General features: G+C 37.6%; 5 protein-coding genes across 12 annotated transcripts in view; 3 read left to right on the forward strand and 2 right to left on the reverse strand.

Annotated features, from left to right (window-relative positions):
- LOC116035789 (5'-3' exonuclease PLD4) overlaps nt 1-2,494 on the forward strand; it is a 4,368-nt gene extending 1,874 nt beyond the window's left edge. The window contains exons 5-11 of the mRNA XM_031279115.2: nt 54-174; nt 583-710; nt 793-993; nt 1,201-1,340; nt 1,427-1,592; nt 1,686-1,782; nt 1,917-2,494. Coding sequence (XP_031134975.1) covers nt 54-174; nt 583-710; nt 793-993; nt 1,201-1,340; nt 1,427-1,592; nt 1,686-1,782; nt 1,917-2,119 — 1,056 coding nt within the window. The 3' untranslated portion in view covers nt 2,120-2,494. The remainder of the gene's footprint in view (nt 1-53; nt 175-582; nt 711-792; nt 994-1,200; nt 1,341-1,426; nt 1,593-1,685; nt 1,783-1,916) is intronic.
- cep170b (centrosomal protein 170B) overlaps nt 1-6,213 on the forward strand; it is a 27,905-nt gene extending 21,692 nt beyond the window's left edge. The window contains exon 20 of the transcript XR_004101453.2: nt 6,042-6,213. The gene's annotated coding sequence lies outside the window, so the exon portion shown is untranslated. The remainder of the gene's footprint in view (nt 1-6,041) is intronic.
- Nucleotides 2,642-6,082, forward strand: srp14 (signal recognition particle 14). The gene is made up of 5 exons (XM_031279121.2): nt 2,642-2,797; nt 4,191-4,263; nt 4,374-4,486; nt 4,600-4,632; nt 5,043-6,082. The coding sequence occupies exons 1-5, from the start codon at nt 2,774-2,776 to the stop codon at nt 5,130-5,132; spliced, it is 333 nt and encodes a 110-aa protein (XP_031134981.1). The 5' UTR covers nt 2,642-2,773; the 3' UTR covers nt 5,133-6,082.
- On the reverse strand, nt 5,867-17,060 carry xgb (x globin). The gene is made up of 5 exons (XM_031279120.2): nt 16,465-17,060; nt 14,335-14,442; nt 12,992-13,112; nt 12,679-12,759; nt 5,867-6,361 (listed from the first exon to the last, which is right to left on the reverse strand). The coding sequence occupies exons 1-5, from the start codon at nt 16,632-16,634 to the stop codon at nt 6,242-6,244; spliced, it is 600 nt and encodes a 199-aa protein (XP_031134980.1). The 5' UTR covers nt 16,635-17,060; the 3' UTR covers nt 5,867-6,241.
- A 442-nt stretch (nt 17,061-17,502) lies between these two features.
- Nucleotides 17,503-19,118, reverse strand: part of LOC116035649 (pleckstrin homology domain-containing family G member 3) — a 32,802-nt gene continuing 31,186 nt past the window's right edge. For all 8 annotated transcript variants that reach the window (XM_035994740.1, XM_035994738.1, XM_035994739.1 and 5 more), the window contains one exon: nt 17,503-19,016. In XM_035994740.1, the coding sequence (XP_035850633.1) occupies nt 18,331-19,016 (686 nt within the window). In that variant the 3' untranslated portion in view covers nt 17,503-18,330. The remainder of the gene's footprint in view (nt 19,017-19,118) is intronic.

Consider the following 19,118-nt stretch of genomic DNA (forward strand, 5'->3'; position numbering starts at 1 on the left):
ATGTTGTTTGTGGGAAAGGCCCACAATACAGTGAGTCTGTCGATCCTCTGCAGGGAAGGGAGATCCTGAAAGAACTTGAAGAGTTGCCCTCCAGAAATGTTTCTGTCCGAGTGGTGACCAGTGTTCCCAGTGTGAGAACAAACTCCACAGATTTAAAGATCTTAAAACAGAAAGGTTTGGAAGTGACTCCCTTGTTCTCTACATTCACTGCAGTCAGCGGTGTAGTCTAATGTATTGTAGTGGGTATACTGAATTGTATTGGCCTATGGGCCAGAATCTGCCTTTTTTTTGGGAGGGGGGGAGGGGGAGTTACGGTGGAAATACCTTTAGTTAGCCTATGTGAAGAAAAAGAACACAGTTGACAATTCAAAATATATCAAAATTATAATGGAAAGTTTGTTGTTGCGTGTCATTGTGCATTTTTAAGTGGGTATATGGAAATCCTGGATCTTTCTTAGTGGGTATACTGCGTATACCTGCGTATCACGTAGACTACACCACTGACTGCAGAGCGTTTTGATTTGTGATGCATTGTTTGCAACAACTTCGCTTAACTGCAGTTCCCTTTTTGATTGTCTGTAGGAGTTCAGGTGAGGAAGGTGAACTTTGGACACCTGACAAAGGGTGTTCTCCACAGCAAGTTCTGGATTGTTGACAGAAAACATGTGTTTATTGGAAGCGCCAACATGGACTGGAGGGCTCTCACACAGGTAACACCAAAACAATTACAGATGCTTATTTTAAACCTTAAAACACTGCCAAACCATTTTCATAATTCACTTTTGTCTGTAGGTGAAGGAACTGGGAGTAGTTGTCTACAACTGCCCCAGTCTAGCAAAGGACCTCCATAAGATTTTCCAGTCTTACTGGGTGATGGGACAGTCCAACAGCTCCCTGCCACAGCCCTGGCCTGCAAAGTATGACACTGCCATCAACAAACATCACCCTCTGCTGGTGAAAACTGATAATATCTCCAGCAGGCTGTACCTCACAGTGAGTTCCTTAGGTTTCAGTTCCATTTTACAGGACACTGTTATTCTGATGGACAAGGGGCTGTTGTCTCTGTTTACACCGAAGTAACCGTACAGTGTGTGTCTTACAATTTCAGACACCTACAAACCTCAAACTGTTACCTTATGGAAGTCAGGGTTTTGTGTTTCAAATGTGGTATTATTGTTCAATATTTGCATTTCACCCCAGGGTTCTCCACCATCATTCTGTCCTCCATCGAGGACTCAGGACCTGGAGGCTATTCTCTCCATCATCTCAGATGCCCAACACTATGTGGATGTAGCCGTCATGGAGTACTTCCCAACCACACGCTTTGAAAAGCCTCAGAGGTGACCCACAAAAGAAACCCTTTGTTTCCATCAACTATTCACCTCTTTTGCTTTATTTCCTCACTTTGGATTATTTTATTGAACAGATACTGGCCTTTCATTGATGATGCCATTAGGACGGCTGCATTCGAGAGGAAGGTTAAGATGCGGATGCTGATCAGCTGTGGGCGGGACTCTGACCCAGCCATGCTGCCCTTCCTTCAGTCTCTAGCCTCAATGGACAGCCCTCACCAGGATATCAGCATCCAAATAGTAAGACACAACTTGAAATAAATGCATCTGCTGGGGGTAAACACTGATCTCGCCTCTGAATTTATTTATTTTTGCACATCATTCACTTTTCAGAAACTGTACATTGTGCCTGTGGGAAACCAGTCTGATATTCCATACACCAGGGTCAACCACAATAAATACATGGTGACTGATGAAGTAGCCTACATTGGTGAGTTTATCTTCATGATTATTATTTACTGTTGAGTTTGAACTCAGTAGAGTTATTGTGCATTAATGTGTTGAGGAGTCTGTTGCATGTGAATTGGTTAATAATTGACCAGATAACATTGTGTTGTTCCTTAGGTACCTCTAATTGGTCTGGGGACTACTTTCTGACCACAGCTGGAGTGGGTCTGGTGATTTCCCAGCATGCTCCTCACCCTGTATGGAAGACCAAGGCCCTGCAGGGCCAGCTCAGGGCAGTCTTTGAAAGAGACTGGAACTCTGAGTTTGCTGTGCACCTTGCTGACCTGGGACACCACCCAGACTGTGCACTATCAAGATGACAGAAACTCCTTTATGAGTTTCACATACATTTTATTATCAAGGTCATATTCAAACCATAGTTTTGTTTATGTAGCTGTTGTTATGTTATCTTTGTCTAAATCAGCACTTTTGGTAGATTTCCCCATGCTATGAATGATAAAAACAATATAATCATATTCTTTAAAGTGGATATGTGCTGAAAGTGTATAAAGTGAATGTTTTGAATGTTGAAGCCCTGACATTTATATTTTAAAGTATACCAGCTGTAATGTAATGTAATATAACGTACCTGTACCTAGAAAAAAGTTTGAGTTATCATTTATGTTTGTATAAGGTGTGGTGTGTATGATTACCGAACATACTGTATAATTATTAAATATATATGGTTAATATCATTTTTAATGATCAATCATGTATGTCAACATCCATGAGATTTTGTTAACAAACAAAATAATGTGTTCAGGGTCAGTCACAAATGTACAAAGGTTACTTCAACTATTTTATTTTATTTATAGGAATCTTTGTGCGGTATTCCCCTCCTTTACAATAGGCGGCCCTGTGACTTAACGCTTGTCCCCGCAGTGAAGGCGCAGGGCGGGGCTCCGGCTTGTGTAGTACGTGTGCTTCACAGGAGTTAGGGCCAGTAAGCCAACGCTAAAGCTGAAGTCAGAATCATGGTGCTGCTTGAAAATGATTCGGTAAGAACAAAAAGTATATTGTTAATAATTTGGGCTGTCGACGTTATTGATTGTAAAGTAGACATTGACACGGTATGCTTTAGCTGTCTAGTTAACAGTTAGCAGCGTTAGCCACACGTTAGACTGACTCATTAGCCAGCCTGCTAACGTTTGGTTGAAGCTACAACACTGATTTCGCGTTAATCTGACGAATGTGTTCAGTTTTTGTACTTTCTAGCATTTTAAGAGCCATAAACTGGCTTTTCTAACGTGCGGTCTGTAGAAGTGGTTATCATTTCGTTCATAGACACCAATATAGTCAAACTTCGACTAGCTAGCTACCTAGCTAAGTTAGCACCAGGGTTATTAACTATAAATTAACTATAAATGTAACGTTACTATAACGGCACCTTTTTATAAACTAAAACGAAATTTATAGTTAACTAAAACTACAGCTAAATATAAACTAATCTGAACTCTGAAACTAGCTAGCTAAACTACAACTAGAAAATGCACTCAGAAAGCCAACTGAAAACGAATTGAAAATTCTAAATTATTATAACGTTGGTTAGCACTCAGTAACTTTTCAAGATAGCAGACTAAAGTAACGTTAACGTAAAGTAACAAATTAGTTTATTAGTTCAGTTATTCTGGCTGATTAGACCTGCTCAGGTTGAAGGTGGGCGAGAGCTTTGACGGGAGTGTATTTGCTAACATATCTTCATCTACCAATAAGAGTGATAAATGTGTAATTTCTACACCTGCACTAGCAGGTGCAACAAAGCTAACAGGAGACTCAGGAAGATGTCAATCAGTCTATACACACAGAAGTCCTGGGAAAAAGTCTAATCAGCCAAATTAATTCAAAACACCTGTGTGGGTGTTCAGAGCCTTTTGAATGCTATAGCTAGTTAAGCTAACGTAAATGTTAAGGTTACCTACCAGGTCTTTTTGCAACCTCTACTCACTTGCAAGAGATTATTAGTTGACGTTAGCTACCTAAAACTAATACAGTCTAATAGAGTAGGCTGAAATGTTTCTGATATGCTCTCCCCATATTAATAAGGGCAGGCTAAAATTACCCTAAATGTTAGTAAACGCATATATCTCAATATACCCTTCATGAGCTTGTGTTTTTCCATGGGTGTTGTATAAAGCCTCCTACACATGATCCGCGGTAAAACTGCTCTGCGCTGGCCGTTCCATTGGAACGTGTAGGCGACTTAAAACTACATTAGTTTAGGCTAGGTGTACCTAATATACTGACAACTGAGTGTATAAACAGTCCAAAACTGTGGAAAGCATTATTGCTATGTCAAGTCTATGTTGCAACTGCAGGCCCAAACATTAATGATCATTTTGGCAGGGCTGTTAGTTGTTGGGGCAATAATGTTTGATTTGCTCTGTTGTCCAGTTTCTCACAGAGCTCACACGGCTGTTCCAGAAGTGCAGAACATCTGGCAGTGTTGTCATCACGCTAAAGAAATGTAAGCAGATCCCTTCTGAGTTTTGACATTCATCATTAAAGTTTAGTCCGTAAGTAAAGCTGCATTTCAACATCTAATTATCTGGAATGGGACTTGTTTCTTTTTTCCAGATGACGGGAGGACCAAGCCAGCGCCCCGAAAGGGCCACACAGAATCATTTGAACCAGCAGACAACAAATGTCTCATCAGAGCATCTGAGGGCAAAAAGAAAATTAGCACAGTGGTGAGCTTACTGTGTTTCCTATGTTTTTATGTTTGATCTAACAGATCTGATATTTAGCTGGAAATGTTTTTCACAAGTTGTTAATGCTTAATTCTCATTTCTTGCTATTTCAGGTCAGCACCAAAGAAGTAATCAAGTTTCAAATGGTGGGTTGAGCTAGTTTTGTGTTTTGAATGTCAGTGTTGTATGGAAGCTATAGACCTTTTTCACGGCAGACATGTTGACATGTCATAGTAGGAAAAGCTCAGGTGTATTTAAACCCATTAATGATGGCTGCATTCCACTTAGGAGAGGCCCTGGTATTGTGCATGCTGACTCACTGAAATAGCTTACTGGGACACTTGATGGAATTGAGCCATCGTTAAGGTTATTAATTTCAGCTGTGCTTTTCCTACCATGTGACAATGTCTGCTGTGAAAAAGGTCCATTGCCCTGGAGTATGCAGACTTTCTTGATTAGGTCTCCTTGATGTTATCAAAATTATCTTTTGTTTCATAGTAGTCTCTTTAATAAATGAGCTGAGAACTTAATCATTAACTTTAAATCCTCTTTACAGGCATACTCCAACCTCCTTAGAGCTCACATGGATGGACTTAAGAAGAAAGATAAGAAAAGCAAAAGCAAGAAAACCAAAGCCACCCAATGAGCAACAGACTCTTTAACATAACCATGGGTACCTAAACTGGCCTGTACGATTTGAGGCAACGGGAAAGGCCTCCACTAGGTCTGTCACCCCAATCGGCTTTCTTCCCATTCACCTGAGGCCTCCGAATCACTGTTCATTCACCCGGTGACTACTTTGATATTATGCCATTGTTTGCATGGTAATGTCTCATCTCTGGCTGTTTGGTGCCACTGGCCATCTAGAACAGAAAACCTGAGGATTTCTCGCAACTCGTGCAGGACAAAGCAAGTCAACTTAATTCAATCTCCACTATTTCTGCTTTGGAACCAGGTCCTCAACAGCTGTGTCACCTCTGGAACCAAATACAATGGAGCCCAATGATTATCTGCCTTTCATTCTATTTAATTGTTAGAGTCCATATTTATGTTAGATTTACAGCTGACCCGTGAGCTGTTTTTTTTTTTTAATTTTTTAATCAAATAAGCATTGAATTTACTGCTACGTTGCTTTGAAACAGAACTAAACCAGATGTTATTGGAGGATTTCTTTAAACCAGTTTTACTGTTAGCTTGATGAAAATTTACTTTTCTGTTTTTAGTTTAACTCCTGCTGTACAATATTTTTTATTTTGAACCAATTTCTACCAAGCTGATAAAACTGGCCATCTTAAATTGGTAAACAATTACATTTTGTAGTTTCAGTTACTGTAGTTAATTGAAAGGTGAATATGATTCTGAATGATGACATGACAAATGTTAAAAGTTGTAGATTTTACTGAAAGGCATGTTTGAGTTATGAATACAGAGACCGTATTGGGTGTAATTCTAATAATGTCATACAAAGCAGGTTTAACTACAGCCGGTATATTTTGTCAGCCATTTGTACTGTCTCTGTGCTCCTGTGTCCTGATCTCATGAAGGAGGACTGCAGCAGAATTAAAGTTCAGAAATAAAGTGTGTTGTTGAAAGTCACTGCAAGTTTTTGTTTGTGATAAAATGGCAAACGACTGCGGTAAACATGAGCGATGTAGAAAAGGAGACATAATACACGTAAATACACTATATACATGAACACATTTCTGTGCTGTACTGATAAAAACAGTCTGAGTTGAAGTTGAGAAAAGACGCATCTCATAGCGCTGTGTTCTTCTTGTCTGGTCTTTCCTTCGGGGAGAGTGCTAGGTGGCGCTGTCGGTTGCTCTCTTCCTCGTGTCCCTGCTTCATCAGGCTGGTCACAAACTGGAACATGGTCTGGGTCACAAACAACACACGTTGAACATTGACCCATGCCACGGTCTCCATAGGGTAAGAACATTCATTCTTTAGACAAAAGTTTTGAATTGCTAGCCAGGGTTTTTAGAAAGCTTGTGTGAATTAGTACAAAATGGTGCTATTAGATATTGTTTGTCCACAAATGTGCTAGCCTGGTTGACACCAGACCCTTCGTCAAGGTTTACCCAGGCTACAAATGTGCACCAAAGTTATACAGGATATACCAAGATATGGAATAGGGAAGGTTTGCTGGAGGTTGTATGTAGCTTAGTTATGAACTAAAATAATTTTCCTTGATCAATATGAAACATTTAAATTAACCAGTTACTTGAAGAAAGTGTGGTAGACAAGAAAAAGCTCTTTATTGGGATGAACTTTAGGCTTGTAGCAGGTGTAAAATTTATTAGAAAATGTTCACATCAATATGTTATTTGAAAGACTACGAGTACCCATAATGTTGTACATAATATTTTGGATTTGTGTATGTGTTATATATTTTTGAAAAAGTCACAGTATAGTATGTCAAAAAAATAGATAAAGTCATAGTATAGTTTGTCGAAAAAGTCATAGTATAATATGACTAAGAGTCATAAAACGTCATAGTGTAGTATGTTAAAAAAAGTCATAAACTCAGCAAAAAAAGAAACGCCCCTTTTTCAGGACACTATGTTTTAAAGATACTTTTGTAAAAATCTAAATAACTAGAGATCTTCATTGTAAAGGGTTTAAACAATGTTTTCCATGCTTGTTTAATAAACCATAAACAATTAATGAACATGCACCTGTTGAATGGTCAAAAAGACAATAACAGCTTGCAGACGATAGGTAATTAAGGTCACAGTTATAAGAAAATTAAGAAAGTAAAGAGACCTTTCTACTGACTCTGAAAAACACCAAAAGAAAGACGCCCAGGGTCCCTGCTAATCTGCATGAACGTGCCTTAGGAATGGTGCAAGGAGGCATGAGGACAGCAGATGTGGCCAGGCAATACATTGTGTTGTCCCTACTGTGAGACACCTAAAACAGCACTACAGGGAGACAGGAAGCACAGCTGACAGTCCTCGCAGTGGCAGACCATGTGTAACAACACCTGCATAGGATCGGTACATCTGAATATTACACCTGCGGGACAGGTACAGGATGGCAACAACAACTGCAAGAACTGGCCAGTCTGGTGCAGTACATGAGGAGGAGATGCACTGCAGTACTTAATGCTGCTGGTGGCCACACCAGATACTGAGGGCTACTTTTGATTTTGACCCCCCCTTTGCTCAGGGACACATTATTCCATTTCTGTTAGTCACATGTCTGTGAAAATTGTTCACTTTATGTCTTAGTTGTTAAATCTTTTAATGTTCATACGAATATTTGCATATGTTAAGTTTGCTTAAAATATAAAAGCAGTTGAAAGTGACAGGACGTTTCTTTTTTGCTGAGTATAGTATAGTATGTCGAAAAATTTATAAAAAGGTCATAGTACAGCATGTCAAAAAAGTGATTTAAAAGTCATAGTATTGTAGATCAAAGAAAGTGATTAAAAAGTCATAGTATATTATGTTGAAAATAATGATAAAAAAGTCATAGTAAAGTATGTCGAAAAAACGTATAGTATGTCAAAAAAAATAAATAAAAAAGTCATAGTATATAATATATTGTAAAAAGTCATGGTATAGTATGTTGACAAAAATGACAAAAAAGTCATAGATGTTGAAAAAAAGCGATAGAAAAGTCACAGTATAGAATGTCGAAAAAGTCAGTATAGTTTGTTAAAAAAAGTTATAAAAAAAATAGGATAGTATGTCGAAAAAAGTCATAGTATAGTATGTCGAAGAAATTCATAAAAAGTCATAGTATAGTATGTCAAAAAAGTCATAAAAAAGTCATAGTATAGTATATATCGAAAAAAGTCACAGTATAGTTTGTTAAAAAAAAGTGATAAAAAGTCATAGTATAGTATGTCGAAAAAATGTATTAAAAAAAGTCATCGAAAAAAGTGATAAAAGAGTCATAGTATAGTATCTCGAAAAAAAGTCAGACTATAGTTTGTCGAACAAATTGATGAAAAAAGTCATAGTATAGTTTGTCGAAAAAGTCATTGTATAGAATGTCGAAAAAAATCTAAATAAATTCATAATATAGTATGTCGAAAAAAAGTGATAAAAAAGTCATAGTATAGTATGTTGAAAAAGTCATCGTATAGAATGTCAAAAAAAATTTAAATAAAGTCATAATATAGTATGTCGAAAAAAAGTCACAGTATAGTTTGTTAAAAAAAGTGATAAAAAGTCATAGTACACTATGTCGAAAAAGTCGGAAAAGAATCATAGTATAGTATGTCGAAAAAGTCATCGTATAGAATGTAAAAAAAAAGTGATAAAAAGTCATATTACAGTATGTCGAAAAAAGTCATAGTATAGTATGTCGAAAAAAGTAGAAAAAAGTTATAGTATAGTATGTCGAAAAAGTCATCATATAGAATGTCGAAAAAAATCAAAATAAAGTCATAGGCTGTGTCTCAAACTGCCTACTTGCACACTTCAAACACTTAGTTTTAAGTATATAGTGTAGATAACGCAAAAAGTCAGTGCACTGAAAGTACCCAGATGACCCCCTAAAAACGGTCTAAAAAGTTCAGTGTGGAACGATGGACCCTACTCGCACTAAACGGGCGCCATCTTGACTACAAAGTGGAAGGGAGCCCTTGACCGACAGCTGATTGAATGAATGCATCACGTGGGTCTGGCTGCTTGAGAATTTCAAACTGACTGTCATGGCGGCTCAGACGGAATACGATCTTGTATTTTACAAAAATAGTTCACCGAAACGTGTTTCTGAAACATAGTATGTCAAATAAATTGATTTAAAAAAAGTCATAGTATAGTATGTCAAAGAAGTCACAGTATAGTTTGTTAAAAGAAGTGATAAAAAGTCATAGTATAGTATGTTGAAGAAATTGATAAAAAAGTCACATTATAGTTTTTTAAAAATAGTGATAATAGTCATAGTATAGTATGTCGAAGAAATTGATAAAAAAAGTGTCGAAAAAAGTCATTGTGTAGTATGTAAAAAAAAGTCATAGTATAGAATGTCGAAAAAATCTAAATAAAGTCATAGTACAGTATGTCTAAAAAAGTTATAGTATAGTATGTCGAAAAAAGTCCAAATAAAGTCATAGTATAGTATGTCAAAAAAGGTCAAAAAAAGTTGAAAAAAGTAATAAAATTTCATAGTATAGTATGTCGTAAAAAAGTGATGAAGAAGTCATAGTATAGTATGTCGAAAAAAGTAGGAAAAAAGTCATAGTATAGTATCTCGAAAAAGTCATAGTATATAGTATGTCGAAAGAAAGTCATAAAATAGTATGTCAAAAAAGGTCGAAAAAAGTCATATGTCAAAAAAGTCATAGTATAGTACGTTGTAAAAAAGTGATGAAGAAGTCATAGTATAGTATGTTGAAAAAAATGATAAAAAGTCATAGTATGCCCAAAAAAGTGATAAGAAAGACTAACACAACTTTTTTCTTCATCTATTTGTATTCTTCATTCCTGGAAAGTAAGCCTTCAAACTAATTGCACCCCAGTTGTTGAACAATCAACCTTCTGTCTTCCAAGCATTCTCTTATCACCCCAAGCTATCAGACCTGACACAAAGATTATGTTTTTGTAAGAAAGTGATAGTATAGTATGTCGATAAAAGTAAAAAAAAAGTCATACTATAGTTTGTCAAATATAGTAGAAAAAAAAAGTCACAGTATAGTTATGACCAAAAAAGTGATAAAATAGTCATAGTATAGCATGTCGAAAAAAGTGATGAAAAAATCATAGTATAGTATGTCGAAAAAGTCATTGTATATTATGTCAAAAAAGTGATAAAAAAGTAATAGTATAGCATGTCGATAAAACTGAAGAAAAAGTCATAGCATAGTGTGTGGAAAAAAAGTGGTAAGAAAACATTTCTCTTCATCTAATTGTATTCTTCCTTCCTGTAAAATAGGTCTTGAAACTAATTGTACACTAAAGGATTTGAACACTCAACCTTCTGTCTTCCAATCATTCTATTATCACCCTATGCTATCTGACCTGACACATTTATGTTTTTGTCATTTTTTTCTCTTTTGCTTAGTATATTGGCCCTCAATACTTAACGAAACATACTGTGTAAGATTCAAACACTCAACCTCCTGTCTTTCAATCATTCTCTTATCACTCCAAGCTTTCGGACCTGACACAAAACCTATGTTTTTGGCATATTTGTCTCTTTCAATTAGTATATTGGACCTCAAAACTTGAAAATGTAAGATTTGAACACTCAACCTTCTGTCTACCAATCATACTCTTACCTCCCTAAGCTAACTGACCTGAGACAAAAATTACGTTTTTGTAAAAAAGTCATATGTCGAAAAAAGTGAAAAAAGTCACAGCATAATATGTCGAAAAAAGTGATAAAAAAATCATAGTATAGTATGTTGAAAAAAGTGATTAAAAAGTCATAGTATAGCATGTCAAAAAAACTGATAAAGAAGTCATAGCATAGTATGTAGAAAAAAGTGATATGAGAGACTGACAGGAAAACTACTTTTCCCTTAATCTAATTGTATTCTTCATTCCTGTAAAATAAGTCTTCAAACTAATTACACACTACAGGATTTGAACACTCAACCTTCTGTCTTCAATCATTTTCTTATCATCCTACGCTATCTGACCTATCACAAAGTTTATGTTTTCGTAAAAAAGTCATAGTATAGTATATCGAAAAAAGTGATTAAAAAAGTCATAGTATAGCACGTCAAAAAAGTGATAAAAAGTCACAGTATAATATTGTCAAAAAAAGTGATAATAAAATGATAGTATTGTATGTCGAAAAAGTCATAGTATAGTATGTTGAAAAAAATGAGAGACTGACAGAAAAACAACTTTTCTCTTAATCTATTTGTATTCTTCATTCCTGTATGTCGAAAAAGTCATAGTATAGTATGTCAAAGAAAGTCATAGTACAGTGTTGAACATTTTTTAAAAAGAAGTCATAGTATTGTATATCGAAAAGTAATAGTATACAGTAGTATGACAAAAAAAATCATAGTGTAACATGTGCATGATAAAATCATAGTATATAGTATGTTAAAAAAAGTGATAAAAAGTCATAGTATAGTATGTCAAAACCATGATAAAAAAGGCATTATGTACTCATAATTGTGTGAATGCTGATTCTGCTGATTATGTGTTTTGCCAAAAGTAGTATAGTATGTCCACACAAGTCATAGTATAGTATATTATATCAAAACAGTCATAGAGTATGTCAAATAAAGTGATACAAAAGTCATAGTATAGTATGTTGAAAAAAACGTGATAAAAAGTCATAGTATAATATATTGAATAAAGTTATAGTATAGTATGTTGGGGCAATTCGGGGCCTGATCACCCCCGACTGGGTCACCCAGGGGAGGGTGTCTGATTTTTAAGACCCGAAACACCTGATGACCCTGGGTTAATCACTGACGATGTGTCCAGGTTTCACCACAGTGTATTTTAAGAACTGTCATTGAAAGCCTGGAAGAACATGTAAACTCCTCAGTCCGGACTGGGAAAAAAAGTGACGAAAAAGTCAGTATTCGATGTCAAAGAAATTGATGAAAAAAGTCATAGTGTACAGTAAGTAGTATGACGAAAAAAATCATAGTGTAGCATGTCAAAAAAAATGATAAAAAGTCATAGTATAGTATGTTAAAAAAAGTGATAAAAAAGTCAGTGTAGTATGTCAAAAACATGATAAAAAAGGCATTATATACTCATAATTGTGTGAATGCTGATTCTGCTGATTATTTGATCTTAGATATGTGTTTTGCCAAAAGTGAATTATGTCTAAAACCCCTTAAAATTTGTGATGCCATCTAAATACACTAAAACTAAATTCCCTGAGGAAAGAGACGTATGTATTATGTAATACTGAGGAGCAACACATTATTCAAGCGTCTAATAATACAAGAGATCTTTAAGTGACATAACATGAATGTTCCATTTTCTTATTATGCTCATGTATGGTTCAGTGAGATGTAAATTCCTCATCAGTCAAGCTTGTGTTGCACTGGTTTCCATCTTGACATGTTGCATAGCGCATTAAAGAGACACGCAGAACTCTGACGCAAGCTGGACACAAACCGTCACTACTGCTGACATGCTGATTGCACATATCAAGCCTATTCCATAAGGCATTTACCCAGAATTAGTCACTAAAAAGCAAAGGTCTCTGATTAACACCCACATAAGGAGACACACAGGTCACACAATGGCACTCCTTACCTTCCACGCCTCCTCCAGCTCAGCCGTCCACCTCTCCTTCAGGATGGGCTGCACGGCACAGATGAATTCTGCTCCGACGTACTGGAAAATAATTATGTAAGATACTTATGATGTGCGTATGCCTTGTTAACAAGGATGATATCCAGTTAGTGTGTCACAGCATTCTTGTTATGTGCAAGAGTAGGTGTGTTTCCATTTTGCAGTTTTGGCTCAATTCATTCAGCTGCTGTGATTTTAGGAGTCTCAGTATAATGGTGAGTCTGATAAAGAGCTACAGCTGAAATTAGAACAAGTTGGATCATTGGGGTCTTACACTGTAGTACTTAGGTGGGGCGTTGTAATGATAATGGCTTTTTCCCAGCTCCAGAGCCAGAGCTTCCAGTCTCTCCAGCTGGTCCAGTCTAGCCACACTTTTCTCGATAAAAGACATCACCCTGAAAAAGATGGAGCAAAAAAGACACCCAGCACGAGTGATCCACCAGTTAATTGTGAATTAGCAGTAGGAGACTAGCAACTGAGACATCTCCACTGTAGATAAGTGTGTGTCACAAACTCAAACGCCTAGAAAGATATACACAATTGATTCTTATCAATCTAGCTGTGTGTCTCTGCTGCAATGCCACGCTAGCCTCTGTACCTTCAGGTCCTCAGGCAGTAATTGGCTGCTTTGGCCTTGTGCATAGAGGAACACAGAGAATCCTGATGCATCCTGAAAACCACAGACAAGTGGCTGTGATAGATGCTACAAGCTCTATCTGCAGCAGAGTGGTAAGCAATGTTATAATGATACCACTACCGGAGGCGCCACTTATCTTATGATTTCATCCCCTGTGCTGTGTGCAACATGGCTTCATTATCTACTGTTAAAAAGATAAGTCCGGTTTATTTTTCTGATGAAAAGACCAAAACAACTACCGTATGTATTGATTCCACTAACAAGTATTGCCTGTAGCCAACGCCTGATATTCCTCAGTGCCATGTAGCTCCCTTGTTGTTCAAAAGCTATTGAAAACACATTGAGGATACACTGTCCTGCTGCCACACATGCTCACTGGAGCTGTGATTCCCAACCAGGGGTACTTCTACTTCCCCCAAGGGGTACCTGGAATATTTGTGGAGTGGCTCTGATAATTTCAAAAAGCAGAAATTATCTTTTGGTAATCTGATAAAATAAGAACACCACATGTGGCACATCTGTGGCTTTAAATAGTCCTCCAAAAATTCACAATTCACACCTGTTTGAGGATTGTTTGCTAAAAACTACAGTGCTCAGATAGAACTGTTTAAGGAAATTACTGAGACTTATTTAAAAATGAAACTATATATTTGTGAGTTGTTTTTAAAATTTACTTTTTCAGTAGGAACCAATGGGTGACTTGGGGCCACAGACACAGTAGGGAAGTATATATTAAGAGAAGGACTAATGCATTTTTGGTTTTGGTCTTTTCATGGGATTTGTTTAAAACAAGAAAATATATAACTATGCCTGCCCTGTCCTTTTTTGCATAGCAACTAGGACGGTAATCATAATGGCAGAATCAATATGCTCTCCTGACCAGTGTATACCGTGCAGTACTATGCTATGCTATCATTGGCTGGCTCGTTCCGTTTAGCTAAAGTGTTGATGTGTTATGAGTTACAGAGTTGGTAACTGACCGTAGACCGTGTGCCCTGAGCTCCCGGCTGGTCCGCAACCTCTCCAGGTCCTCCACATCTCGGAACAGGAAGAAGACATCCTTGCATTCCGGATGGGTCTCAAACAACCTGTTACCAAGACAACAACAGCGCAAGCCTCTGAGAACTAATATTCATTCCCAGACCAAAACAAACCTATCTATCTATATAATCCAGCACAGACAACCTAGACATTTGTGGTGCTGAACTCTAACATCGAGCAAGGCATTAATGATACATTATAGTTTCAAAGATGTGTGGGTGTGGCAGGTCAAACAGAAGCTTATTCTATTTTGTTTATTGTTTTTTTTCTTCCTTTTTTCCGTGGCCTCCAGCACTGCTAGTGAGAGGAAAAAAACATGTGCTTCTAACCTGACATAGATAACAGAGTCCTCATGAATAAATGCATTAGATGTCTAAAAACATGTGCCCTCTTTGATAGATGAATTGATGAATAGAGGTGGTGGGTGAGGTGTGCAAAACATGAGTAGCTCAGTGCCCTTTGACAAGCAGATGATAATACAGAGAGAGGTCTATTGAAATGCCTGTTTTAAATTTGTCTAACCCCCTAGTCTGGCTCATTAGTTTTAAAGTGTAATTTAACTATGTTACAACTGGCAGTGGAAAGGTTCTGTGCTTATAGTTTCATTAAATGAGAAATTGTATGGCTCTATTTTTTTTAGAAGAATCCTGAATTTGCACTTGATTGAATGACAAACTCAACATGTAAGCCTACAACGTTTGCACTCTGGTGTAAGTGGCTGTGAAATTTGCTTTCTCAATATTCATACCTCCTGCTCACCAGCTTCATTGATTTGAGAAAAGGGGAAATTGGCTGCTCTTTATTTTTCCAGTCGCTGTCAACACAGCATCAACCTGTAGAGAGCTGGTTATTTTATTCCATTGTGTGTTCTCTCGTTGCATAGTACGTGCAAGTATGCATACATGCAGACAATGTAGCACTGCATTATATCACTCAAGTGGAATTTTAATTGGCCCTGTTCAGAGGTTGTATTCATCAGTGGCACTCATGGATAGAGCCCATCTGAGTCTTTAGAGTCTCTTATTTTGTATAAATTGGACAGAGGAACATCCCCTTGCCAAGGAATAAGGTTTGTTAAATAAAAAAAAAAAAAGAACACAATTGAAAACAGGTGATTCATATTTGCTGTTTTACTCTAACAATTACTGTTCAGTTATGAGATACAAGCCCTGACACCCGGGGGGCCCTGGGGTGGCCCTGACCCAGAAGAGGCCCATGAATATCCAGGCTAAAATATAAAGGACTATCTTTTCAACTGTTGAGGTCACCCAGGGGACACATGGCATTAAATGGGCTTCTAGCCATGTGCCTGGTAGTCTCTTTACTTTAGATACTGCAGCCTGTCTACGACTCTTCATCACCATACACATTCATTTCTTTTATTTCCCTGCCAAAGGCTGAAGATGTTTTCCCGGACGCTAGTCATCATGCTAATTGATAAAATACATTTTCCTGATGGCTAATGCCTTCAATTTTATAGCAAGCCCGGTGGCTGTGTATTATTATGTAATGTTGTTAAGATGTGATAGGAAGTGATAAGAGGGGAGGAGGGGTATTCCGCTCTGATCTCTAAATGAAAAGCTGTGGGTCAGAGGGCAGAGCCCAGGAATACTGGATGCTCACTTTCCCGGCTTGTATGAAAAGATCTGGCATCATGTCATCGCCGCAGCAGATCAGAAGACCTTCAGCACACATTTTGTGCCAGCAGGTCAGAACACAGTTCAGAGGTTTCACTAAGCTGTTTGATAAGGTTAAACTGCCCTTCGCTGTGCGTTATAATCAGGGATATGGGTCATTTAAACATATGATATGGGAATAAAAAGTTGGACCTATTTTATGTCTTTTGGCTGCAAAATTCACAATATTTAGGCTATATTTAACAAATTATTACATCCGCAGATATATATACACACTGTGTGTGTATATATATATATATATATATATATATGTCTCAGTGTGACTTGATAAAACTTTGAAATGTATCTACTCCCCTTCTGATTAGCCAACTAGACTAATTAATTTGAAGTTATTTAACCTGGAAAAGCACAGAAAAGGCTTAAGCATCCTACCTGACAAACATAATAATCCCAACTTTGGCTATATCGTCCTGGATAACTTTCCATGACTCCTTGATCATCTGAATCTGATCCTCGCTGGGATACGCAGCACCAGCAGTCTCCTCTGTAGTCCTGTCTCCAAACTCAGCTTTTGCTGCCAGACCTGATATTGCGCAGCCCATTCTTCATTAAAAAAAATAGAAAATTATGTTTTTGCGCAAGCCAGGAAGAAAGATCGGGGGTTAGTTGATTTTGTGTCACAGGACATCTAATGTTGTTGGCTTCTGGTTTAAGTGCGCGACTGCTCCGCGTCTGAAAGTACACGCCTCTGGTCGGTATCACTGATTGGTGTCAAGTCAGTAAATAGACAGACAATATGCAAGTTCTGGTCAATGGTTCAAAATAAAAAAAAAACTTCGTTGATGACAACACATTACAGGGAGTGCTGAGAAGTAACTGCGCTTTTATGTTGAAGGATTTTACGTTGACTTCCGGTTTGAGTCTGTCGATTCATGCCTGACTTGACGCAGCGTTTTCAGTTGAGAGAGAAATTAACAGCGCGCACAAAGCAAAGGCACAAATGCTAGGCTCTGCAGTCATTTTAAATAAAAGACAGATTACACAAATGAATAAAGACATACACACGTGCCCACCTTATTATATTGCCACTAGCTGTTCCAGTCTGATTCTGGTAGCAAATTTAGATGAAAGTGCACTGACCAAAGCGTTACGTGTCAATTCTACGATTATTAATTCAACATTTTAACCCTTGTTTTCTTGACATTGGGGTCCCACAGAGCTCAATTCTGTAGGCCTATGTGTACTAATATTAATGATTAAAGTGCTAACCCTTCCGTTTGTCACAAACTTGCCTATTTGATAAAAGGTGACAAAATACAGAAACCGCATAAAACAAAGTTATTAACCAAGTAAGACATATTTCATGTAGGCTACTACATGTAATATGGGCTATGCATGGGCAAATAATAGTGTACTTTTCTGTAGCAGAATTCTGAAACATGTCATTAAGTTAAGCACATTTAAAAGCAATTCTCATAAAATTAGGAAAAGTAAAGGACCTACAGTATGTGAACCCTTTTTATTGAAAATATGGGAAACTTCAAGTATGAAACAATATATTTTCTGGAATGGGAAAGTAAAAAGGGTTGCTACAGGTCAGTATTTACATGAGGCTAATCTCCCAAATATACAGTTTTATAAATAATATTAAAGAAAATATACAACTTATTGAGAAAAATAAAGCTCCAGTGATACAGTATGTGAAAACAGTTTTAGAAGCAGCTACAGTAAACGTGGAATTAATGACACAAATAACTGCTGTGACCACATGTATGAAAGTCAACAAATGTTAAAAGGAAACCCTCTTTGGTGTACAGTCGGTCAGAGACTTTGCTAAAAGCACAGCTCTCTCGTCAATGACACTTTAGCTCCTTTTTGTTTTCCCCTAAAAATATATCTGACAGTTTACATGGTTAAATGGTAACATTGCTATAGTGGTTATACTGTAGCAAGAAGCATCAACAGTGGGAGGGAACCAAATAGATGCATATAACAATTGAGTAGAACCTAATCTTCAATTGATACAGGAGACTATATACACATTTTTACATAAACTTGTGCAGTCAAATACCCAATGTACAAATATTGCAACCCACCTTTTTAAAAGACAATATACTTTCCCCTCATGGTCCTCACAGATGACCAATAATATCCCTTTGTGTTACACTGGTGCCAAACATCATCACTATGTCCTACAGTGAAAACAACGTGCAGACAAAAAGTTGCATTCTTTTCTTTGTTAAGTTTTGTGGGGCACATGATAGTCCCTGATAATAAAAATGTACATAATTCACATGTTCATGAACTTGTGGTTAAGCTCTGGAATTTCTCTCGTAAGCTTTTCACAAGATTACTTTCAGTCAACTTCCCTGAAACCGGGGCAGCAGACTTTGTGGCACAGTCTAGGCCCCCTTGAAAAACGCTGTCCCCATCTTGTAGTTTGTCAGTTTCTTTTGTTATCAGAGACACCTGACTGGCTGTGTAGCAGCTTCTCACAGGTTCCTGAAGGTTTTGTACTTCATGGAGGGGAAGAGACCCAAGCATGTGGTCCAAGGAGCTCCACCTGCACAGCAGAGGCTGAAGCTGGGGCTGGGTCCAGTCCTCTACCACAGGACACCTTTCTTTATATATCGTTTCAGACTGTGTCCTCGGACAGTCTGTCAGAGCTTTGTGAAGATCAGAGGCACTATTGTACTTGTGTGAGCAGCCATTACACCCGTTTGCACAGCACTCCAGAATCCCGTTTGGGACTGTGCAGCTACAGGTTAATTTTGAGGAGTGGGAGGTGTCTGTGTATTTGATGCGCAACTCCTGTACGTCAGGCCAGTGGAAGGTATCTGTCTCTGGCGGTGGGCTTTGTGGGCAGCTAACTGTGCTCTGGGAGCTGGCTTCAGAGCTGGGGTTCTGGCCCGGGCTCGGAGAACGCTCTTCGTGGATGACCGCCTGATCGCAAGTCTTTAAGGGCAATCTCAGGTTGGGTTTACCTGCACACATACACAAAAACAGACAGTTTTCAGTTTTCTCCATACATCCTCCATACAGCTAAAGAGGTAGGTTACTGCATAAGAAAGCAACATGGCTATCAT

This window comes from Sander lucioperca, chromosome 18 (assembly GCF_008315115.2).
Source record: "Sander lucioperca isolate FBNREF2018 chromosome 18, SLUC_FBN_1.2, whole genome shotgun sequence".
NCBI lineage: Eukaryota > Metazoa > Chordata > Actinopteri > Perciformes > Percidae > Sander > Sander lucioperca.

Bases quoted from the DNA above. Each gene is read 5' to 3' on its own strand.
- srp14 (XM_031279121.2), top strand. From the start codon at position 2,774: ATGGTGCTGCTTGAAAATGATTCG. The intron at 4,264-4,373 runs GTAAGCAGATCC...TCTTTTTTCCAG, and splicing joins TGTCATCACGCTAAAGAAAT to ATGACGGGAGGACCAAGCCA. The intron at 4,487-4,599 runs GTGAGCTTACTG...TTGCTATTTCAG, and splicing joins AAAAGAAAATTAGCACAGTG to GTCAGCACCAAAGAAGTAAT.
- xgb (XM_031279120.2), bottom strand. From the start codon at position 16,634: ATGGGCTGCGCAATATCAGGTCTGGCAGCAAAAGCTGAGTTTGGAGAC. The intron at 13,113-14,334 runs GTCAGTTACCAA...CATCTTTTTCAG, and splicing joins CTCAGGGCACACGGTCTACG to GGTGATGTCTTTTATCGAGA. The intron at 6,362-12,678 runs GTAAGGAGTGCC...TTTGTGACCCAG, and splicing joins AGCTGGAGGAGGCGTGGAAG to ACCATGTTCCAGTTTGTGAC.